The 24,713-nt window shown below is 43.9% G+C and overlaps 1 protein-coding gene and 1 non-coding gene across 2 annotated transcripts; both read right to left on the bottom strand.

Annotated features, from left to right (window-relative positions):
- Nucleotides 1-6,346: 6,346 nt before the first annotated feature.
- FMC1 (formation of mitochondrial complex V assembly factor 1 homolog) lies at nt 6,347-13,327 on the bottom strand. The gene is made up of 2 exons (XM_041753711.1): nt 13,082-13,327; nt 6,347-8,494 (listed from the first exon to the last, which is right to left on the bottom strand). Exons 1-2 carry the CDS (start codon nt 13,217-13,219, stop codon nt 8,291-8,293), a joined length of 342 nt encoding a protein of 113 aa, XP_041609645.1. The 5' UTR covers nt 13,220-13,327; the 3' UTR covers nt 6,347-8,290.
- Nucleotides 13,328-13,856: 529 nt separating this feature from the next.
- On the bottom strand, nt 13,857-13,929 carry TRNAR-CCU. The gene has a single exon. It is a non-coding gene; the product is annotated as a tRNA-Arg (tRNA).
- Between the last annotated feature and the right edge of the window lie 10,784 nt (nt 13,930-24,713).

Raw genomic sequence — 24,713 nt, 5'->3', positions numbered from 1 at the left:
TCTCGGGCGCGTGCACGCGGGCTTCTCGCGCCCCTTTCCCCCAGATCTCGCGAGACTCTGGTTATCGAACGACCCTCGAGCCGGATCTGCCCGAGGCGCCAAACCTCGCGCTGCCTGCTGCGAGGGGGCTCGCGCGGCGCTGGGTGCTGGCGAGCCGCGGCCAGATTGGCAAACGTGCCAGAGCGTTACCCCGAGTCGGAAGCAAGTGGAGGCCTTGCCCGTCGCTTCGACCGAGGTTAGCAGTCTTCGTAGCTCCTTGCAGGCGTGTTTCCAACGCTCACTCCCTGGCCCGTTGACTCCCTTTCAGGGGCGCGCCTAGGCTGCCGTGCGCTCAGGCTTTTCCCCCCGCTGCTGCCCTGACCTACAAAAGGAGCCCTGGAGATGGGACGTCTGGATCACCCCCTTCGTCGATGCGCCGAGGCCAAACGCCACCCCTCCCCCGCCCCCCACCCCGAATTAGGGTAAATCGGGTTTCAGGAAAGAATACCTGACACTAATACACTAAGGAAACAGATGATCTAACCTGGTCGGAGAGATCACCATTAATTTTAACAGGAGACTGTTAGTCTAAATTTGGACCTAAAAAGCAGGGTTCTCAGGAAAGGTGACATTCTAGAGAACTTCCTTTTTTTTTTTTTTTTTTCTGCTTAAGAGATAAGTTTGAAGAATAAGGCCTTTTCAGTGTGTCGGCAGCATTGACCATGGGAAAGAAAGCCAGTGTTCGTTGCTTGACATCATGGCCTTGGATTCAAAGTCCTAGCCAACTGATTGCTAACTGGGACCTTGAGCAATTTCTTTCTTAATCTCCTGCTTATGGATATAAACACATAATTTATAGCATTGCTGTGAGGACTCAATAAGCTAACAAAATGCCTGGCCATTTTTTAGACATTTTTGTAAAATATTAATGCCTTAAAGTGAGACCTAGTTTCTTCCTAGACACTTGGAAAAGAAATAATGGTAAATTTTTTTCATTAAAAATTTGTGTGCGGGGGATCCCTGGGTGGCGCAGTGGTTTGGCGCCTGCCTTTAGCCCAGGGCGCGATCCTGGAGACCCCAGATCGAATCCCACGTCGGGCTCCTGGTGCATGGAGCCTGCTTCTCCCTCTGCCTGTGTCTCTGCCTCTCTCTCTCTCTATCATAAATAAATTAAAAAATTTTAAAAAAAATTTGTGTGCGGGGCGCCTGGCTGGCTCAGTCGGTTGGGCGTCTGCCTTCAGCTCAGGTCATGATCCCAGCATCCTGGGGTCCAACCCATTTCAGGCTCCCCGCTCATCAAGGAGCCTGCTTCTCCCTCTCCCTGCTCTTGTGCCCCCACTCATTTTTCCTCTCTCTCTCTCCCTCTCAATAAATCTTTTTGTTTTTCAATAAATCTTTTTTTAAAAAGTTATGTGCTTCAGCCTGGAACTTACCAAGATTAGTAAAAAAACAAAATAGTAAACAGTCCCAGGATCCCTTTGAATGCATGTTGAGCCAAGGAGCACCTGGCTGGCGCAGGCAGTAAAGAATGTGATTCTTGATCTCAGGGTTGTGAGTTCAAGCCCCACATTGGGTGTGAAAATTACTTTAAAACGATTAAAGCTGGGACACCCAGGTGGCTCAGCGGTTGAGCATCTACCTTTGACTCCGGTCATGATCTTGGGGTCCTGGGATCCAGTCCCACATCAGGCTCTCTGCATGGAGTTTGCTTCTCCCTCTGCCTATGTCTCTGCCTCTCTGTTTCTCTCATGAATAAATAAAATCTTAAAAAATATATATAAATGCATATTGGGCCAAAAAAATTTTTTAAATCACATGGTCTTTTGTAACTGACAAAATAGTTTCCCTCCAATTATTCAAAGATCTCAAAATTCGAACTGCATAAACTATATCACTGAAAACAATTTTCAATAAGAGGAAAGTGTACAAAGTCGATTTTTATTTTCTAGAGGGAGGCATATTACATGTACATATGTACAGTATGATCTGAAAAACAATATCCTTAGGTTGGAATTAGACTAACATGTTGAATAATTAATGTGTCAAGGAAGAGAACTTAGTTTTTATCTTTTACTTCCTGCTTTCCTGGTGCTGACATTTTAAATGGGTCTCTTATAAACAGCATATCATTTTTTAACTTAACCTGATATTCACTTTTAACTGAAGCATTTATTAACTTATATAATTATTCATATTTGGACTTAAAGTTCTTGACTATTTGTCTATTTAATTTTCTCTCCTGCCTGCTTCCTAATCATTCTTTTTAACCCCTTCGAGTAGTTTGAAAGTTTTATTTTATTCTTTTAGGAGTTACCCTAAAAGTTATAATAGGCATTCTTAATAGCTTCTCACTTCCCCCAGATTATAGTATAAAGAACCTAGAAGATTAACTCCATTTAACCTATCCTGAAGTTATATGCCCGTTATCATGAATTTTAGTTCCATTTTGTAAAACCAAATTTCATATACTGTTCATTTATTGGCCACTTTTTTTTTTTCCTCTTTATTCCTTCTGGAATCTCTGCCTTTCCATCTGGGATCATTTCCCTTTTGTCTGAAGTTTAAACTTTAGGACAGGAGTCAGCAATCTACAGTCCACAGGCCAAATCCAACCCACTGCCCATTTTTCTGAATAGTTTCACTGGAATACTGCCAGGCTCTCATTCATTTACTATTGTCTCTGGTTGCTTCTGCACGACCACAGTATTGTTGAGTGGTTGTGACAGCATACTGTAGGGCCAGCAAGACTGAAATATTTCCTATCTGGCTTTTTACAGAAGTTTGCCTAACCTGAGTTTGCTTTTGTGTTGGTCTGCTAGTAGGGAACTGTCCCATTTCTGTTTATCTGAAATCCTTTTGCCTTAATTCAAGATGGGTATTTTTATTGGGTATAGAATTCTAGGTTTGAAGTTTCATTCAGCATGTACATTCCATCTTCCTGGTGCCTTTTAGCTTCCATTGCTCCTGCGAAGTCAGTTTTCAGTCTGTTACTCCTTTCCAGATGGTTGGCTGCTTTAATTTTGTCCTTTTTGGCTCTTGGTTTCCTGCAATTTTACTATAATGTTTCTGGGTGTGGATTTATTTTTTCTGCTTTTAGGATTCATCCAGCTTTTATTAAAAAAAAAAAGATTTTATTTATTCATGAGAAATAGAGAGGCAGAGATATAGGCAGAGGGAGAAGCAGGTTTCCTGCAAGGAGCCTGATGCAGGATTCAATCCCGAGACCCTGGGATCATGCCCTGAACTAAAGGTAGACACTCAACCACTGAGCCACCCAGACATCCCTCATTCAGTTTTTAAAGATTTATTTATTTTGAAAGAGAGCGTATGTGTGCAGGGAGGGGGGGTGTGGGGTGGAGCAGAGGGAGAGGAGCAAGAATTCCAAGCCAACTTTCCACTGAATGTAGAGCCTGATGTGGGGCTTGATCCTAGGACCCTGAGACCATGACCTGAGCAGAAATCAAGAGTTGGCCTGCCAACCAACTGGACCCCCCAGGTGCTCCATGTTTAGCTAGTATTGTTTCTCTCATCAACTTCTGGAGCTCCAAGTAAATGTTTTTAAGAGGATTTTCACTGTATCCTATCTCTTTACTCTCTGCATTTTCTACCTTGTCTTGCCAAGCTGCCTTCCTGATTTTCTTTTGACAAATTTTCTAGTTCACTAGTCTCTTTTCAGCTGCATCTAGTCTGCCTTTAGTCTGCAATTAAAATCCATCAATTAGTGCAGCCTGGGTGGCTCAGTGGCTTAGCGCCACCTTTGGCCCAGGGTGTGATCCTGGAGACCTGGGATCAAGTCCCACATCAGGCTCCCTGCATGGAGCCTGCTTCTCCCTCTGCCTGTTTCTCTGCCTTTCTCTCTGTGTGTCTCATGAATAAATAAATAAAATCTTTTAAAAAATAAAATCCATCAATTGAATTATTTTTCAGTTCTAGAATTTTTACTGGGTTCTTTTTCAAGTCTACTGTGTCTTTTTTTTTGTGTGTGTGTGTGTGTAATAGTTTCTGCATCCCTGATAGAATTTCCAAGCCTGGCTATTCTTTGACCCTAGTGAACCTAATTGTTTTGTAATCCAAGTTGGCTAAATCCAAATTATCCGACGTTTTTTGTAGTTTGCTTCTGTTGTCTCTTGTTTCTGCTGTTTTTTACTTACAGAGTCTTGTTTTCTTGTGTGTCTGGTTATCTTCATATGTTGAACATGTATTTGAAAAAGTACATATGATAATAATATAAGCCTGAGTAGGATATAATGCTATCTTCCTCCAGAGAAGATTTTTTTTCTCTGATAGGTAACAAAAGAACTTACTAGTCAAGGACCACCATAATACAGGCTCAAAGCCTTAATTCCTCATGACCACCAAAATGACAAAAATCTGGGTTAAAATACAGTTCATCTTTCAGGTTGAACTTCAGGGGTCTAGATTCAACTGGGTGCACAGTATTAAAGTGCCTACCTTGGTGGGTCCTAACCTTTACTTTTTGTATCCCTAACCCTACAAACCCACCAAAAGTAGATCAGTTTCAGTACAAAGTTGTTACGACACAACTGGCAAATCACCCTGAAGCCAAGTATATGCCTTTATGTGCTACATTTACAAGGGACAAGTAAGTGTTTCAGGGAAGATGCATGAGATAAGAGGTCTGAACTAGAGTATTAGATTCAGGGGATTCTTGGGAGATAGAACCTAATTCGGTGATTAACTGAGGGTATGAAGGAGGAAGCAGTCGAGAATGAGTACATATGTCAGTACCAGAGAGGACATTTATGAGATGAGGTTCTATTTTGTATGGATTGAATTTGAGATGCCTTCAAATTATCTAAGTGGTGTTGTCTTTGAAGTAGCTGGACATAGGTATCTACAGGAGAACTTGGGACTCGAGTTTGCTGTTGATGATAAATGGAGCCTGGGAAGTCGAGGTGCTCTCACCCAGGGGAAGTATATCAGATGTGAGGTAATAACCTAGATTTGAAACTGAAGAACGTCAACATGTTAGGGATATGCAGGAGAGTAAACTAAAGACAAATGGTTAGAGCAAGAAAAGAGATCAAGTAAGGTAAGGAACGATCTGCTGAGTTTAGTGACCTGAAGGTTATCTGTAACCTTGCAAGGCAGTTCTGGTAGAGTGGCGGGGGCAGAAACCAGACTACAGTTGATTGAGGATGATTGGGCAATGAAAAATCCAGAAAATGGATACATGCGACAACATAGATTATTAATCTCAAAGTCAGTATGCTGAGGAAAAGAAGCTTATGAGTGCATTTGGATGAAAATTCTGAGCAGGTGAAACTAATTTATGCTGACAGCAAGCAGGTCGTAGTTGCCGCCTGGGAACAGGTGTGGGGAAGGTAGATTGCAGAGGGGAACAGGGCAACTTCTGGGGCTGATGGAAATGTTCTATAGCTTTAATGGGGTAGTCATTACACAGATGTATACACTTGTCATTCATTGACCACACTTAAAATGGGTATATTTATTATACATAAATTATATCTCACTACAGCCTATTTCATATTTTAAAAAGTTGAAAATGATAGGTCCCTGGCTGGCTCAGGCAGAGGAGCATGCAACTCTTAAAGTTGTGAGCTTGAGCCCCATATTGGGTGTAGAGATTACTTAAAAAAACATAAAAAAATAAAATGTAGAAAATGAGCTTGAGCCCCATATTGGGTGTAGAGATTACTTAAAAAAACATAAAAAAATAAAATGTAGAAAATGAGTATAATTCATTCATTAAATACACTCAATTTGTTAAGAGGTAGTAGCTGAAAAGGCATCTCTGTGAGGTTGAGTGTTCTTAAAGATTATTCCAGAGAGAGAGAATGCAGTGGGGAAAGGCAGAGGGTGAATGAGAGAGAAACTAAAGCAGACTCCATTCTGAGTATGAAGCCCGATGCAGGCTCAATCCCACCAAGATCATCATGGCCTGAGCTAAAACCAAGAGTCAGCACTTAACTGAATTTGCCACCCAGGTACACCCTATGGTTGAGTGTTTTTAGATGGAAGAGCCTTGCGCATATTTAAATGCTACTCTAATTCAATGAAAGGAAGCAGTTGAAATCAAAAGACAGAGGGTAAGAGACAGCAAACGGAGAAATGTGATAAAGCATGTACCACGTCAAAAACTATAGTAGGGGCACCTGAGTGTCTCAGTCAGTTGGGCATCTGACTCTTGGTTTTGGCTCAGGTCATGGCCTTAGGGTCGTAAGGTCAAGCCCTGTGTCAGGCTCCACGTGGTGTGAAGCTGCTTGAGTTTCTCTCCCTCTGTCTGTCTCCCTCTCCCCTACCTCATGTGTGTGCTCTCTAAAATGGATAAATTAAAAACAAAACCAATCTATAGTAAGTGAACACAGTGCCAAAACCCCAGTTCTTGGAACTTCTCAGTACAGAAAGTTTATCTTTAATAGCTTATGTTCCAAAATCATTTCCTTCTATTTCTAAAACAAGTTCAGCTAATTTTTTTAATAAGTCCATTAGTAAGAGGTACAGGTTTGAATATATATGGGTAGAAATGGTCTGAGCAAAGTATTTAACCTGAAAAAAAAAAAAAAACCCTGTGTATAATCCAGAAGACAGGTGGCAAGAGTTTAGAGAAAGGTTCATGATAAAAGAATGAGAGTATAAGATTTTCTTTTTTGTCAGGCACTCATTTTTTATGTATTTATTACAACCATCTTGTTGGCATTCCCATTTTATAGAAGAGGGAATAAGCTCAGGTCAACTAACCTGCCCAAGATAACAAAACTGGTAAATTATAAAAGTAGATTAAAACCTAGATTTCTATCACTTCAAACCTAGAATATCTTACCCTGGTTAAACAATTCTTCCTCAAATCTTTATTGTATATACAATATTGTAACAACAAAAGAAATCAAAATATCAACCTACCCTAATCCTTTGGTTTCTTCATTTTACCAAAGTAAAATATCTTCAGATAACAATATACTCATGCCCATGAAGTAAAACGGGGGGAAAAGTATGCTAAGTATTTCTATTTTTTTGATCCATTAATTGAATAAATGCTCACTTGTCCTCTAATACTATTGTTTTCAAGTTAATCTCTTAGATGGTGTTTTAAAATGCTTTATGAATACATCTGTTCGGATTGAGAGTAGTGCTCACTGAGCCACGTATTCAAAATACTGAATAATGCTATGTGCAAAAATCACTGTGGAAGGAGGTGCTTTGGAGACTACATAGATGAATGACACATGGTCCTTACTCTTCAGGAGCTTGCAGTTCAGCAAAAAAGAAGTTGTAAAGGCATGCCTTCAAGAAACTGACACAGATCACAAAGTGGACACAGATAAAGAACTGCTAGTAGTTTACAGAGAGAGTAATTTCTATTTGAGGTCATTAGAGGCAAAGAGACCATTTAGGAGACTAGTTTGATAGTTCAGTCAAAAGATTATCAGTGCTAGAACTAAAAGAGAGGTAATGAAGACTGAGAAGGGGGGAATGGATGTTAGAGCCATCGCAGAAGCAGAAATTCCTGATTAGATAAAGAGTAGGGAAAGACAGGAATACAGAACGAAGCCAAAGCTGACTCGGTCAGCCGAGGGCATGGATCTTTCACCTTGAAAGAAAATTCAAGAGGAAGAGTAATTTGACAGATGAAAAAGCAGAAGTCAGTACACTCATTCCATCTCCCTCTCCCTGGACTTCCTGCCTGCAGCCTGCAGGTGCGTGGTGGCCATATTCCTATACCTAAGGGTCAATTCCGTCAGCGTATGGAGGGAATGGCTTTCAACCGGTGCTAGCCCCTAGGAGCTTCACAATTTGTTAACTATAGTTTAGCCCACATCTTTCTATACCCCTTCATTAACCTTCTATCCGTAACCCTATTTGATATGCCATCCGTTTTCTGAGCCCTTAAAAACAGTATTTGTATATCTTTAAATAAAGTAGATTATATGTACATATAAATGTATGCTTGTATAAGCATAGCAAATAGCTGGAAAGACACACACCAAACTGTTAGCAAAAGTTACCACCTGGTAATGGGGATGCAATAGGGGAGGGACAGGGAAAAGAAAAAAGGTTTTATTTTATTTTCTGTACCATATGAGTTACTTCAAACAGTAAGTTTGTATACCTTTAAAATAAAAATAATAGTTTTAAAAGTAGATTGACAGCATGAATCAACCTAATGTAAGAAGTTCAGTTCACTGGAAGGATAAAACCTCCCTAAGAAACAGTCGACAAAATTACAGAGAAAAACCCTAAACTTATACAGATATTTAATGATAAATATATATTGAAGGAAATGATTAAATCCTTGTATGACGGCAGCATCGGAGAAATCTGTCCATCCTCATGGCTCCCAGCCCTTCCCTCCAGGCTGCTGGGGTAACCTGAGACCCACTAAGCCAGCAGACTCCTCCACGGAGCGCTCACCCTTGCCATGGAATTCCTGGTGAAGGGCCACGTGTTCTCGAACACTGCGTAAGAGGCAGAGATAGGTGGCAGCTTGGAAATGAAGCTCATGTTGGGCTCTGCACAACTTCTCACTGGTGACCTAGAAAGTAGCAAGGTCACATACTTTATTAACAGCCCAGCTAAAAATAATAATAATAATTTTTAAAAATTAAAAAAAAAACAGCCCAGCTAAGATACAGGGCAATAGATATTTCATAAGCATTCTCTAGAATGAAAGGAAGTTGTACAGAGGAAATATAAACATGTATATGCATATACTAATTACATATGTAGAGGCACACTATAGTTCATTAGGAAAGCTGACCTCCAATTAATTGAAGAGGAATTTTACAAGGAGTATCACTGAGGAATTTCATTTAGTGTCCTCAGATTTTAATACTGAAAAAAAATCCTTTCAACTCCCTTGTCTTACAAATCTTTTACAAATGAGGAAACTAAAGCCCAGAGAGGTTTCAACCACTGAAGAGATGGGGAACTATTAGCATTAATGTCGCCTCAGGAATAAAATATAGAATTTTCTCCCCCTCAAACAAATGAAAGCCTGCTTTTTATATATTTTTTTAAATTTTTATTTATTTATGATAGAGAGAGAGAGAGAGAGGCAGAGACACAGGCAGAGGGAGAAGCAGGCTCCATGCACCAGGAGCCCGACGTGGGATTCGATCCCAGGTCTCCAGGATCGCGCCCTGGGCCAAAGGCAGGCGCTAAACCACTGCACCACCCAGGGATCGCCTGCTTTTTATATTTCTGACTTTGGTTAATGTGGTAGGTCTTTCAGCTCAATGAAAAGTAAAACCATTTTGTCTGAAAAAATAATAGCTTTGTTCTCAGCAGTAACAAAATGAAGGTTATGTATAATATGCATATTTTCATATTACTAATTATACTTGCTTTCAGTTTATTTATCCATCTGAAAAATCCAGATTCTGACTCTATCTATTCAGAAGTCATCATAATTAATTTCTAGATTTAGTACTCTGTCCTGTATTTTGACTAGTTTTTTGTGTTCAGAGGTTGTGAGCAGAGGGCAGGAAAGGTGAAAGATATGTGTGCATGGCTTCAAGTGACTTAAGGAGCTCTGAGTATACCTAATTGCAGAAATAATCTCTGGGTACCACTGCCTACATAAACACCTTTCTTTCACCTTTCTTTATTTGAATACATAGAGTTAGAATCTGAAAACTAGAAAGTTTGGTTTAAGATCTGCACATGATGCACACACACACACAGAGGTGCAGATCACATGTGAAAATGGCACTCATAAGCTGCTCAAAAAACAAATTCATCTGCTCTAACCATTTAACTTTTTTTTAAAGATTTTTTTAAATTTATTCATGGGGGGGGGGGGCAGAGACACAGGCAGAGGGAGAAGCAGGCTCCATGCAGGGAGCTCGACGTGGGACTCATCCCCAGGATCAGGCCTTGGCTGAAGGCAGCGCTAAACCACTGAGCCACCCGGGCTGCCCCCATTTAACTTTTAATAAATAAAAATTTATGAGTGACCAACACCGTCACACATCAACAAATGGTAACATCCATTTCTACCATATAAGCCCAAATTGATAGGATTTTAAACAGGAATTCTATGTCAGTGTAGGTAGGATAGGAGAATATGGATCCTGATTCAGCTGAGCCTGCAGCAGGAGTCAGGAGAGAAGGGCCAGCAACATACATAGTAAATGAATAACAAGAGACCAAAAGAGATCAAATGAAAAAGAAAACTCAGGGTGCCTGGGTGGCACAGTTGGTTAAGCATCTGACTCTGTTTTAGCTCTAGCTCGTCATGATCTCAGGGTCCTGGGATAGAGTGCCACTCTGCCTAGAGTCAGCTTGAGATCTCTCTGCCTTTCCCTCTGCCCCTCCTGCCCGTGCTCTCTCTCTCTCAAACAAATCCTAAGAAAGAACGAAAATGAAAACTATATCTTCTCTAAGGAAAAGCAGAAGTTCCTCCCTAAATGAAACCCTTCAGTTTAGAGAAAGGATATGGAAAATGGGCATTGATGGTTACCGAGTTAGCTCTGAGCCAACAGAAACAGAAAGCATTCCCCACGTCCTCACATACATTCCACAGAATGGTGTTTCTGGAATTTGGAGCATGGATTTTTATGTATTTCCAAGGAATTTGAGAGCCATTACCAAGCCTCTCTCAAGGGAAGTAACATTGCCTCCACAAGGTACACCTATAAACATGTCACCTTAAAAATCGTAGAATGAACTTCCATCCTAAGGAAGGTCACCGTAAACGACCTTCCATTACATTTACAACGAAGTTTAAATTCCTATCACATCTACTTCACCTACCATATCACCCTAAGCTTCAATCGTTCTCAACTGTCCCTTCTTACCTCTGGACTTTCAGTGGTACAGCTTTTTGCCCTGGACTTCATTTTCCCTAACCCTCATTTGCTTGCTAACTCTTAATTTTTCAAGTCCCTGCTTAGCAACTTTCCTCCTCAAATCCCACCACGTCCCCACACAAGATCCTCCTGTTGTTTATTCTCTTGGCTCTTATTCTATGTGCTTTGCCCTATGGTTCCTCAGCCTGCAGATTTCTTAAAAGACAGGACTCTGGGATCCCCGGGTGGCTCAGCAGTTTAGCGCCTGCCTTTGGCCCAGGGCCCGATCCTGGGGTCTTCGGATCGAGTCCCACGTCGGGCTCCTGGCATGGAGCCTGCTTCTCCTTCTTCCTGTGTCTCTGCCTCTCTCTCTCTCTCTATCATAAATAAATAAATAAATAAATAAATAAATAAATAAATAAATAAATAAATAAATAAATAAATAAATCTAAAAAAAAAAAAAAAAGAAGGACAGGACTCCTGTCCACCTTATTCATAATTTTAGTCAAGTTCTTAAAAGTCTCTTAAGATTTTCACCTTTAAAATTTTTTTTTGAATTTTAGAGGCGACTGAGTGGCTGGGTCAGTTTGGCGCTGGACTCTTGGTTTCAGCTCAGGTCATGATCTCAGGGTTGGGAGATTGAGCCTGCAGCGGGTCCAGGCTTAGCGAGGAGTCCGCTGGTGATTTCTCAACGCCCTCTTCCTCTACCCACACTCTCTCACACACACAAATAAGAATCTCTCTCAAATAAATCTTTTTTTTTTAATTTTTTTTAATTTTTATTTATTTATGATAGTCACACAGAGAGAGAAAGAGAGAGAGAGGCAGAGACATAGGCAGAGGGAGAAGCAGGCTCCATGCACCTGGAGCCCGACGTGGGATTCGATCCCGAGTCTCCAGGATCGCGCCCTGGGCCAAAGGCAGGCGCTAAACCGCTGCGCCACCCAGGATTCCCCTCAAATAAATCTTTTTAAAATTCTTGGGTAGGGATGTCTGGGTGGCTCAGTGGTTGAGTGTCTGCCTTTGGCTCAGGGCGAGATCCTGGAGTCCCGGATCGGGTCCCACATCGCGCTGCGTGCATGGAGCCTGCTTCTCCCTCTGCCTGGGTCGCTGCCTCTCTTTCTCTGTGTGTGTGTGTGTGTCTCATGAATGGATAAATAAAATCTTTAAAATAAAATAAAATTCTTGGGCTGGGTGGTTCAGCGGTTTACTGCCACTTTCAGCCCAGGGCCTGATCCTGGAGGCCCCGGGATCGAGTCCCACGTCGGGCGCCTGGAGCCTGCCTCTGTGTGTGTGTGTGTGTGTGTGTGTGTGTGTGTGTGTCTAATTAATAAATAAAATCTTTTTAAAAAATCTTTTTAAAATTCTTGCATTTTAGACCCACATTAGGCATAGAGTTTACTCAATATGTTATACAAAAATTTTGAATTTTTGAATTTTAGTTCTAACACATTGCATCTAACTCCCAAGAGGCTGGTTCCCTTTCTCCAAATTGCCCAAAAGACAGTGGGCTTCCTTCCCTGCGGTCCAAAGTACCGCCCCAACACACTATCTCAGAGATCGCTGCTTCCAACTTCCTTCCAAGACCCATCCGTAGCTCCAGAGACAGCCAGTACATGTGAGACTCCCATCTGGGAACCCAGGTGCTAGGTGTTCCTAGACCGGTCCTCGCACAGGTCAGCGTCCCTGAGCCTGTTGCCCCGCTTGAAAGCCGCTCTCGCCTAAAGGGAAGATGTACGGAGTGTGCGTTCAGGAAGCAATTTCCCAAGGACGGCCTCCCATATGTTGTTTATCTGCTACATAAGGCAAAAAAAGCGTCGGTGTAGGAGGTCAGGCCCCACGTTGACGTAGGGACAGGACACCTCGCTGCAGGTGCCTAGCTCAGCCCTGCAAGCACCGTTCCCTTGAGGGGTGCACAGAGACCTGAGAAGTAAAACACAGCTCCCGCCAAGGCCTTCACATTCCTCCTATGCCGGGTCTCTTTTCTGCCTCAAAGACGGGTGGTCGGGGTGCCTCCCGGGGCGGCGAGAAGGTGGGCGGACGCTGCGGCGAGCCCCCCAGGCTCCGCACCCAGCACGTGTGGCCGCCGCTCGGCCTCCCTGGGCGCAGGCGCCGGCCCCGCAGAGCCTCGGCGGTCCTGCCGCCCTCGGTCAGCCCCGGGGCTCCGGCCACAGACCACGGGCCAGGGCACGGCTTTGCTGGGGGGGAGGCCGGGTTCCCGCAAGGCGGGCGCCGCGCCCGGCCGCCCCCCCGCCCCGCCCGGCCACATCCCACCCCGTCGCCCCCTCCCCGGGGAAGGGGCGCTGCAGCGCCGGCTCGGGTTTCCGTACCCGATGTGCACGGAAGGCCTTCACGAGGTACCGATAGGCTGCGGTGTCGCGATACGGTCGGCCCGTGGCCTCGCTCAAATAGCGCAATTCCCGTAGAAGGCCTCGTAAAGTGCGCGCCGGGGACCCTAAGGCCGCCATTTTCCCGTCCTCGGAGCCCGGCGCCCAATGGCGCCCTACGCCCCTCGGGCGCCCTCCCCCCGAGCCCAGCAGCTAAATGGTACGGTCGGACCCAGGCGGCCGGGCTCCCACCCCCCTCGAACGCGGGGTAATGGAATAGCTCACTTCCCGTCTCTGCGGAGCCTTACTAATCAAACGCCGAGCGGCGCCCTAAGGAGTTAAGAGAGAAGCAAACGAAAGCCGAGTGTAAGCAATGCCCCAAGTCCTTAAGAAAGTCTGAGAACAAGGCCGAGCTGAGGGGAAAGGAGGTTCTTTGCTGACTGCGTCACTTGAAACGTCATTAGCTGACCGCTGAGTCTCGAGAATAAGTGAGCCTGTGGGAATGGCTGTTGGTTTGAAACAGAACGCGAAAGATAACCTTTTGGTATCTAGAGAGGACAGCGGAATTCAGAATACTTCCCAGAAGTCGTCCGGCACTGCACGACTCGGAAGAAGGAAATGCAGTTTCTTCTTCCCTCCCACTGTAATCCAACACCTAGGAAAACCACACATACACTTCCTATTTTTAAAAAGTAAAATTAAGTTCGCATATTTCTGTACAGTTCTTTAAGAACGGAAAAGGTCATTTTCAATGCGGGGGTGCAAAAGAAAACGCGACCACCCCAGATGGGACTCGAACCCACAATCCCTGGCTTAGGAGGCCAATGCCTTATCCATTAGGCCACTGGGGCTTCTGTGAGCGAGGCGCTCCAGCAACGTATTCAATTTTTTTTCCTCTTTGGTACGTCACCGTCACTTAGACCTCCTTTTAACCTATCCTGAGACACCACACCTAGTACCAATATGAGTGGTGAGGCATGCTGGGAGTTGTAGTTCAGAGGACAAGAGTCCGCGTTCCGGCTCCAAAGGCTTTACCCTCGAAACAGCACCGATGCGCCGGACGGAGAACGGGAGCGCGCACGGGTTTGCGTACGCGTGTGCCTGCCCGGTAACCCCGGCGCCTGCGCAAACGTGGGCCTGCGGTGTCGCGGAGCGGAGCGCGCTGGGAACGCTGGCCGCGTCTCGGAGACTCGCCCTCGGAGCTTCTGCAGCGTCGGACTGTTACCGGAAGCAGCCTGCCCCTTCCGGGGTCGCGGCTGCCCGGATTTCGCTTGCCCCCAGCCCGCCTTTAGGGGGCGTCCGCCTCGGTCAGTTTTCTGTTTCCGGTTGAAGAGCTGAGACCGTTTCCGCGGAGCCAATGGCGGCATGGAGACGTGGACCTTGTGTTGTGAATTGCCGGGTCATCGATAAGCCCGGGACGGCGGGGAGTTATTGTTTAACTCCCTGGGAATTAGTTCATCAGGAATAACCAGAAGCTCTTTTTCTGGATCTGAGCCTGGTTGCGTGAATTGCACGAGTGGCTTCTGGGTGTCGGCGGCCTTAGCTCCTAGGCCAGGACGTCGGAGAGGCGGCCCTCGCCCCTGAGACTGCTGGGCCGCCGGCTGTCGTGACCGCCGGCCTCGTGCTGCCGCTGCCTGTCGCCCTCCGCGCCACCGGCCCAGCCTCTCCCACCGTCTCCTCCGCTCCTGCCCCCGCAGCCTGAAGCCTAGCCGTTGGTATTCGTATCCCTGTTTACCTCTTGGGCTTCCGGCTTCCTCGGGAAGTCTGGGCCCCGCACTGCTCCAGGCCTTTGTGGTCCACAGGGCAAAGTTAAAAAGGCTCATTACATGTTAACCGTACCTTTTGCAAGTAAAGTACCTGAGTCTGCGCTCCATCGTCTTCCCCGTGAGCCAGGATGCGGCTGCTCCGACTCCTGAATTCCCACTCTGGACGGCCCCCTGCCCCGGGGTCCCTGCCGGGTCACCACTTGGAGGTAGCTGGCTCACAGTCTGGCTGGAACCCCGACACTCCCGGGATCGACATCAGAGGAAACCGGCCAAAAATGCTTGATGTGAATGAATGAGTCTCTCCTTGTGACACACATAAAATATCGATCAGCCCCGTAACTCCCAAGTATCTGATTTTAAAAGGCACATCTGTATTAGGCGTTGAGAATGTTACCAGTTATTCTTTTGTTCATACTGTTAAGGAGAAAACCGCTGGCAAAAATGGCCTCACTTAGGTTAAGGTCCCAAGTCAGTAAACCAAGAATTAACACCTCGCCTGACTTTCAGTTATGACCCCTCCAGAAATGAACCTATAACCAGGGGGTATGGAAACGTCCTGGTCAGCACTAGGAAATTTCCTGATGGGCCCCTTCTGTTCCCTTCAGGAAGGCAGCATTGCTTAAAACAATGGGTTCCTTAGCCAATAATTTACTTTTTTCAACTATTTCTACCTTTAGAAACCTCTCTTTATGTAGTCCTTTGAAGCTCCCTTATACTTGCTAGATGGGATGCTTCCCAAGTCATGACTTGGTGAACAAAACCAATTCAATCTTTCAAATATAGCCAGCTGAATTTTTGTTATTTAACAATATAAATTTGTTTAAGGAGCTTTCAAGGATGTAACAAATTTAAGCCAGCACTGAGGAAGTGGGAGAATGTATTGGAATTAGGTGTTGGATCACTTGATATATTATTGTACAGAGTAATAATTCTGAATGGCCAAGAAGCTGTTTTCTTCTTCTCTAAGTCATTCTTACATTAAGAAGGAATAAATGGGGGCAGCCCGGGTGACTCAGTGGTTTAACGCGCCTTCAGCCCAGGGCGTGATCCTGGAGACGCAGGATCGAGACCCATGTCGGGCTCCCTGCATGGAGCCTGCTCCCTCTACCTGTGTCTCTGCCTCTCTCTCTCTCTCTCTCTAAGAATAAATAAAAAGAATCTTAAAAAAAAAAAAAAAAGAAGGAATAAATGATCATGAAATATTAGCTGTACCTAGCCACTAGTCTCCAAAGTTGGCTCGTGCATTTGTTGCTCCTTACATCAAGAAGTGAAGCTCATTTCTCATCCCACCCACCCTTCCACCTGTTGAATCTGAGCTGGTCTTGTGACTAGCTTTGACCAATATAGCAGAAGTGACATTCTGGACTGTTTGTAGAAGACCAGGCCTTAAAACTGACAACTTTCACTTCCTGCTTCTTACCTAGCTACCATGTGTGAAAACCCCAAGGCCTAAGGAGGAGTATGGAGTTGGCCCCAAGTGAGCTCTCTGCTGACAGATGGCCAACCTAGTGAGTAAACCATCTTGAATGTCCTAATCCAGTGGCACTTCCAGATGACCAGCCTCTGCCAACATCAGATGGAGCAGAGAATTGCCCAGCTAAACCCAGTTAACCCAAAGAATCATTAACAACAATAAGATGGCTGTCTTTTGAAAATAATTCCACTAAGCTTTGGAATTATTTCACAGCAACAAAATAGCAAATCAGTCTGAAAAAGTTCGTAGAGACCATTTGGCCAAATTTCTCAATTTTGCAGCTTTAGAAAATGTTCATGTTCCTAGTTGCAGGGCTACAAACTCAAAAAACTCTACAGCAGAGACAAGGCAGGTAATACAAGAGTGAATCAGACCAGGTGGGTTCCTACCTCTTGCAAAGGGGCTAGACATTTTCAGCTCAGTCCCATTGTTGCAAAGTAGGAATACGGTCCCAGTACTGCCAGGGCTGCTGATTTTTCAATAATTGTAAATCTGGCATTTTTATGAAATGTCCTAACTTTCAAATGTTAGCAATCAAGTTAAAAACAGTTTATCAAACAAAACTCTTCTGTTGGCCCTTATATAACATAGGGTTGCAAGTATGTGAACTATGTCCAGAGCACTTTACAGGCAATGTCTCGCTTGACCTTCACCATAATCCTATGAGTTAGTACTCTGATTTTATCCACTTACAAATGTGGGAACAATTTCAGAATACTTTCATGGTTTAATCAACATTATTAACTGGTATTTGGCTCCAGGCAATCTAACTCCAAAGCTTTTTTTTTTTTTTTTAATTTTGTAAGTTATAGCAGAAAATGGATTTTTATTAAAAAGATAAAAAGATAATGGGTGATTTTCAGAATTTCCTGGTAAGGCCAGAGACCAGACTTAGAAGCTATACAGATGAAAACCTGACCCAAAATCATGCTCCAGAATGAGCCAGTGAAAACACCATGAGGCACAACTGCTAAGAACTTGCAAGGCTGGTACAATGACAGTAGACAGGAGCTGGGACCTACACCAGAGCTCTTGCTCCAGGACACTGGCTAATACCAGTGGCTTCTCTGCTTTTCCTTGTGCCAGAATGGATTAAGTCTTTACCCAGGAGTCACTTTCTGAGGTGAGTACTTCTAATTAGCGTGACCTGGGTCATGTTCCTATGTATTGGTCAAGAGTATCTGGGAAAGCAAATATATTATCATTCAGCGAATTTTTATTGAGCATCTGCATTGAGTCAGGCACTCTACTAGATGCTAGGGAAGTAAAAGCAAGTGGAATATGGAAAACTTCTATATTCATGAAGTTTCCATTCTAGACAAACAGACAATAATCAAATAAAACATAAAATTTATCAAATGGTGATGAGTGTTATGGAGAAAAGTAAAGCTGGAGGCAGCAGATAGGAACCTGCTGCTTAATAATGCACTTAGGGATGTCCTTACTGATTTGGTGATGTTTGAGCAGGGACTCCAGTGATGTGAGGGATCCAGCATCTTGATCTTATGTGTACACACATGTTGGGGTGGAACAGTGCCCATACTTTTTTATACATATGTTGAGAGACCCAACCTCCATTCCCCAACCATTGTGATGCCACCATTCTGTCCTTTGAGCCTTTGAGGGAAAACGAGGAGTTCTGGAATCAGTTTTCCATGCCCAGAGAAACTGTGGGAACAGACTCAGAAGGTTCAATCTTAACTCTGCAACTACAGCAGTGACTTGGCTATGTGGCCAGTCATGGGAATCTGGGAGAGTTTTGATGGGACTAATGAAAGAGGGTGTATCTGAGAGAATATACATGTGTAGGCACTGGCTTCCATCAGTTATGATGCTGTAGGTATGTGTCCAAAAGCAATGATTATAATTTTTTAAATAAGGGTAATTTTATTATTTACTTAAACTCTATACCCAACATGGGGCTTGAACTCACTGACTGAGCCAGCCATGTGCCCCTGTAAACTTTTTTGATTGTGCCTCCCCCTTAAGTATTTGTATTTATTTTAAAACTACATACATGTACTGCAGAATCAATGTAGTACATACATTAAAAACATGCACAGAATAGAGTTAAAAGGATTTTAAAAATATACAATATTTGGAAAATTATTTTATTTACTAACAGTAAAAAAAAAAGGGCTAATTTCTCTCAGTAAAGAAAGATGATTATTTTATTGAAAGCAATGTAATTTGGTACGTTTCAGTATTTTGAAAATCTTGGTTTAACACATTATTTGGAGCAACAGAATCACATAGTGATAAATATTTCTAAAGATTGATTTTCAAAGTTCTCTCTTCATGAGTTTCTTTTAAAAAGGCAGTTGATGACTCATTTATAGCTTTAAAAAAATTCCTTTGAACTTAAAGGGACCCATTATTTCTTTCACAATACCAGTTAGGTAGGGGCTGTGACCATCCGGGGTCAGTCAACAAATGAGAACCCACTGCAGACCTTCCAAGAGAACAGGAATTGAGTGTCGGGCATTGAGATGCTATGGGCCACGATTTGAAGGACTGCAGGAGTCTGGGGCAAGTTGCCACCAAGGTTCAGCAGTTATTAGCAGTTACTAGGAGGTTGGGGCTGTCTCCCAGGTCACAAAAGTGACCCCCACTGCTGATCAGAGTTGCGCTGAGTACTGAGACGGGGGCTCACAGATCACCCAGAGGCGAGGGCAGGACGTTAAGTCTGCCCTGACCTACCCATTTTGCTAGAGAAAAAAAATACCACTTTTTCCTCCCACCTACAAAATCTCACATGCACACACGGGCAGAAAGAAAGCTCATCCAGAACCTTGAGAGCAAAGGGGTCTGGGAGATATAATTCTGGGCCCTGTAACGCGGACAGTAGCACAGAGGGCTGTGCGAATGAGTGCTGGCTGTTGGAAAACCAGACTGTAGGCCTCACAGCGGCAATCCTGCTGATGAGCCTCTGTCATCACAGAGAAGGAGAGCAATTAAGAAACACTTGCTGCTTGTAAAAGAAAAATGGCGATTAATTCTGAAGTTTGACAAGTCTTGAAATACTTTCCAACAAGCTGATCACTCGGTCTCTGTGGTTTACAGGATTTTCGTGGCTACTTTGCATTACATAGTAGTTTTCTTCTATTGAAAGGTAATACTTTTAATCAAATTAACCTAACTGACCGCATCCTGTAGCATATAAACTGCAGCACATTGTGATACTCAGAAGTAGATGTGACCCTTGACAAGCAAGGCGACTTGCTCGGCGCCGGCAGAGAGCAGCGGCGGCTGGGAGCCTCCTGGCCCAGCTCTTCCCCTCCAGCAGGGAGTCGTGGGTGGTTCGCACAGCTATTCCAAGAGATAACAGGACAATTAGCCGTTTTTTTTCTTTGGTTTTAAAAAAAAGTCCAGCCTGTAGAACATTAAAACTCCAAACTTCACCCAGTAGAACTTCTCCCTGTGGTTGGCTGTGACTGTTGGAGGCCGAGACACGGCCCACCTCTCCGTCTCCCTGGTCCCTTCACCTCCTCAAATGCAACCTGTTTGTAGAACAAGCTAGACTGGCAAGGGATAAACAGGAGGCGGCGTGGTTTCTCTCGAGTGCCCCTGCCAACCTGCTGTAATGCTTTGTTTTTCCTCCTGCCCGGACAAGAGTTCTGGCCTTTCCAGTCTCTGCCGTGTAACAACCAGGTTGAAGAGTTATCATCCTCCTCCTCCTCGTTTCAGAAATAGTCTCTTTTCCTGAGTGGTGACAAGTCTCATCCAGTGATCTATTCAAACCGCCAATGTCCATGAACGTCAAACTTTTCCCCTCCCCCAGCCTGGCAACCTGAGGGAGAGCAGGGGTCATGGTTAGGGCCATTTTGATTCCTCACACACTACCTCACACACTACTTGCTGCCATTCTGAGCCTGCTCTCCTTCCTCGAGCAGCACAGTTGTACGTGGGTGCTAAGGGTTCTCTGGGGGTAGCGGAGTTCTGGGCTGCTTTGCTCACATGTGCTTTCTCATGGCTTCTCAAGACTCCGTCCATCCTCGGGGGGTCTCACACCTGCAGTGGCCCTGTAGGCCATGCCTTCTCTGGTGACTCCAGATTCCACCCCAGCCCCTTCGTTGCCAGCAGCCTCCCCGCCACTGGTGTCATCTCTTCCCTCCAGGCGTTCCCTTCTTAAAATCACCAAACCTGGCTCCCTTTCAGGCCCACAGGAACTCAGGAACTTTGGGCGGGCAAGCCATTCCCAACGCAGCCTTCTCTCCACTTCGGCCTTCTCCAGGAGCTAGCCACCCAACAGTTTGTCTTTAGGCTTTTAGGAGTGAGTCAGACGCTGGTCTGTGTGTCCATCAGACTCTGCAGGATGTGTCAAGCTCTTTAAATGATCCTCTTAAAGTGCCCCCTCATTTGGCACGAGGCAAAGAGGAGACACCCCCACCCCATCCTGCTTGGAGGACAGGAAACATCCAGAGTAGTGACAACTACTTCCAAAGAAATCCTCTCACATTCTCTTACATAGGCTGAGGTGGAGGCCCAGCTAATCCTTCCCAGGACTGAGCTAGCGCTTCCCAGGATCCACTTCACAATCTCTTAGCGTGGGGTGCACAGGTGATCTAGCGCCTCCTCCCTTTCGGATGTGGACAGACTTGGCGCCTATTGTTTTGTTCTCAGCCTTTGGGGTTTCTGGTGAAACTGACACAGAAAGAGTCCTATTTTAGTAAATGAAGTTACCATTGCCAACCCTTCCTCCTCATGGAACGCCTGTCCTTTCATCAGGACACCTGATGCACCGGGGGTGACATGCAATAGTCTGACTTCTGAACCGGCCTGTAAATGTACAGTTAATATAGAATTAAATACTAAATAGCATATATTAATTATAATTTTATATAAAATTAATATGTGCATATTGATGTTTTATACAAAATAAATATAGGACTTTTGTTTTTGACATTATGAAAAATTGGATGTACAGAGAAGTCTCTCAATATAAAACACCATATGGGCAGCCCAAGTGGCTCAGAGGTTTAGTGCCTGCCTTCAGCCCAGAGTGTGATCCTAGAGTCCTGGGATCAAGTCCCACATCAGGCTCCCTGTATGGAACTTGCTTCTCCCTCTGCCTGTGTCTCTGCCTCTTTCTCTCTCTCTCTCTCTCTCTCTCTCTATGTCTGTCTCTCATGAATAAATAAATAAAATCTTTAAAAAAAATGGAACCCCCAAAATTGACCTCATTGGTGGGAATGAAAATGATATCCCTGACCTCACTAAGGAGAGACTTTCCATTTTTGTGTATTTTTTTTTAGATTTTATTTCTTAAGTACTCTCTACACCCACCCAACATGGGGCTTGAACTCACAACCCTGAGATTGAGAATCATATGCTCTATGGACTGAGCCTGCTAGATGCCCTGGGACCTTTGTTTTCCTCTCAGCTCAGGGTGGGATAGCAAGGTGGAGAGCCTTCTCTAAGAGTTCCTAACCACAAGCAGTAAACAGTCACATTCATTTGTGGTTGAAATTCATCCTCTCTCTGAGACCCTGAAATTCTTTTTTATTTTTTTTTTTAAGATTTTATTTATTTATTCATGAGAGACAGAGAGATAGAGAGAGGCAGAGACACAGGCAGAGGGAGAAGCAGGCTCTATGCAGGGGGCCTGATGTGAGACTCGATCCCAGGACTCCAGGATCACACTCTGGGCCAAAGGCAGGTGCTAAACTGCTGAGCCACCCAGGGATCCCCCCTGAAATCCTTAAGCTAACATTTAGTTTGAAGTGGTCCAGGGTTGATAATGTTCCTAGGAGCCTGGAAGAAGCAAACTCAAATACTCTTTAGAGAGACATAGCTTAAATCTAGGCCTCAAAGAATGCCCATAGCTGAAGTTACAATACAGAGATATATAGTAAAATGTTGCCAAACATACAGAAATAAGCCACTATAAGCAAGTTAGCAGAAAACAATAACTGAAAGACTAGATCCACAGTTTGGGTCAAGATCTAACTCTGGTGCCTGGGACTTGCCTTTAGGAAATGCCCCTTGAGGCTCCCAACCCAGTTCTGGGGAAGCACATGCTAGGGTACCACCTTGGCCTCACCCCTTAGTATACATCCCCAGCTAAGACAGCTGTTCATAAACTTAAAAAAAAAAAAAAAAAGCTCACAAGTGAAAATAATCAGATATTTGAGGAGTAGAGTCACACCAAAAGAGACAATAACTAGAACAAACTGTACTAGATGAACCAGAATGGAATAAGACAAATCAAGAACTTAAAATAATCACAATAAAGATCCTTGCTGAGATAGGAAGACAATAATAACAAACAAGAAGCTATAAAGAACCAAATGGTAATACTAGGTACTATCTATGTAATAGTGAATAAACCCAAGAGATTGGATAAAAACAAGAGTGCCTGCATAGCAGGCACCTGGGTGGCTCAGTGGTTGAGCGCCTGCCTTCAGCCCAAGGTGTGATCTTGGAGTCCTGAGATTGAATCCCACATCGGGCTTCTTGCATGGAGCCTGCTTCTTTCTCTGCATGTGTCTCTGCTTCTCTCTCTCTTTCTCTGTGTTTCTCATGAATAAATAAATAAAATCTTTAAAAAAAAAAAAAAAAGAATGTCTGCATAGCTGAAAAATGAGTAATAATCCAGGCCAGCTGAAAGAGTTTTCCCAGGAGGTACTGGAAAGACATGGAAAATATGAAAAAACATTTAAGAGATCATCATAATAATAATGTAAATATATGTACAATATGTGTCCCAGAAAGAGAGAAAATGGATTTAGGAAAGAAAATATTTACAGAAATCATAAGAAGTTTCAAACATTAGGGGGATCCCTGGGTGGCTCAGCAGTTTTACGCCTGCCTTTGGCCCAGGGCATAATTCTGGAGTCCTGGGATCGAGTCCCACATCAGGCCCCCTGCATGGAGGATGCTTCTCCCTCTGCCTGTGTCTCTGCCTTTCTCTCTCTCTCTCTGTCTCTCATGAATAAATAAATAAAATCTTAAAAAAAAGAAGTTTCAAACATTAAAGTTGGAAAGGATTCCAACAGAGCACAGAACAGACAAAACCAAAACTTTGACACATTATTGTAAAATTTAAGAACATCAAAGACAAAAACAACATCCTAAAAGCTAGAAAGAAGGAGCAGATAGTCCACAAAAGAGTAAGAATTAGCTTGACATTAGTTTTTCTAACAAACAGTAGAGACAAAAAAGCAATCAAGTCATATTTTCTAAGTTATGAAGGAAAATAACTTAGAATATTATATCCAGCTAAACTATTATATACATTTGAGAATGCAAAAATGAGAAGTTCAGACATGCAAGGCCTTAGAAAGTTTATAGCACAAAGTCTTTTTGGAAACTCTCCTTTAAGAAGTACTTTTATAGTTAATATACTTAGCCATATACTATAATTATTAGTATAATTATATTAGTATAATATACTAAGTACTTAATAGGCACATGCAAAGATACTCAACATCATGAGTCATTAGGGAAATGCAAATCAAAAGGATGAGTATCACTTTATACCTACCGCAATAGCTGTCATCAGAAAATGGAAAATAAGTTTTGGCAAGGATGCAGAGAAATTTAAGCTCTTCTACATTGCTAGTAGAAATGCAAAATGTTTCAGCTATGGTGGGAAACAGTTTTGTGGTTCCTCAAAAAGTTAAACAGAGAGTTTCCATATGAGCCAGCAGTTCCACACCTAGGTACATACCTAAGAGAAGTGAAAATATATATCCACACAAACTTTTACAGTAGTCCCCCTTATCTGCAATTCAGTTACCCATGGTCAAGCCATGGTCTGGAAGCAGATGATCTTCCTTCTGACATCATCAGAAAGTGGGTAACAGCCTAAGACTTCATTATTATGCCTGTCATTCACCTCACTTCATCTCCTCATGTAGGCATTTTATTTTTCATATCCTCACAAGAAGGGTGATCCCAGGGGTGCCTGGATAGCTCAATCTGTTGGGTGTCTTCGGGTCAGGTCGTGATCTCAGGGTCCTGGGATTGAGCCCCTGATCAGGCTCCCTGTTCAGCAGGGAGCCTGCTTCTCCCTCTCCCTCTGCCCCACCACCCCCTGTCCCACTTGTGTTTTCTCTCTCTCATAAATGAAATTTTTAATTTTTTTTTTTAATTTTTATTTATTTATGATAGGCACACAGTGAGAGAGAGAGAGAGGCAGAGACACAGGCAGAGGGAGAAGCAGGCTCCATGCACCGGGAGCCTGATGTGGGATTCGATCCCGGGTCTCCAGGATCGCGCCCTGGGCCAAAGGCAGGCGCTAAACCACTGCGCCACCCAGGGATCCCTCATAAATGAAATTTTTAAAAAAGATTTTGTTTATTCATGAGAAACACACACACACAGATAGAGAGAGAGAGAGAGAGAGAGAGAGAGGCAGAGACACAGAGGGAAAAGCAGGCCCCATGCAGGG

This window comes from Vulpes lagopus, chromosome 4, assembly GCF_018345385.1.
Source record: "Vulpes lagopus strain Blue_001 chromosome 4, ASM1834538v1, whole genome shotgun sequence".
NCBI classification, from domain to species: domain Eukaryota; kingdom Metazoa; phylum Chordata; class Mammalia; order Carnivora; family Canidae; genus Vulpes; species Vulpes lagopus.
The sequence above is the reverse complement of the archived record's forward strand: the minus strand, read 5'-3'. Positions and strand labels throughout refer to the sequence as shown.

Coding starts and splice junctions, on each gene's coding strand:
- FMC1 (XM_041753711.1), bottom strand. CDS start 13,219: ATGGCGGCCTTAGGGTCCCCGGCGCGCACTTTACGAGGCCTTCTACGG. Junction 8,495..13,081: donor AGGCCTTCCGTGCACATCGG/GTACGGAAACCC, acceptor GCTACTTTCTAG/GTCACCAGTGAGAAGTTGTG.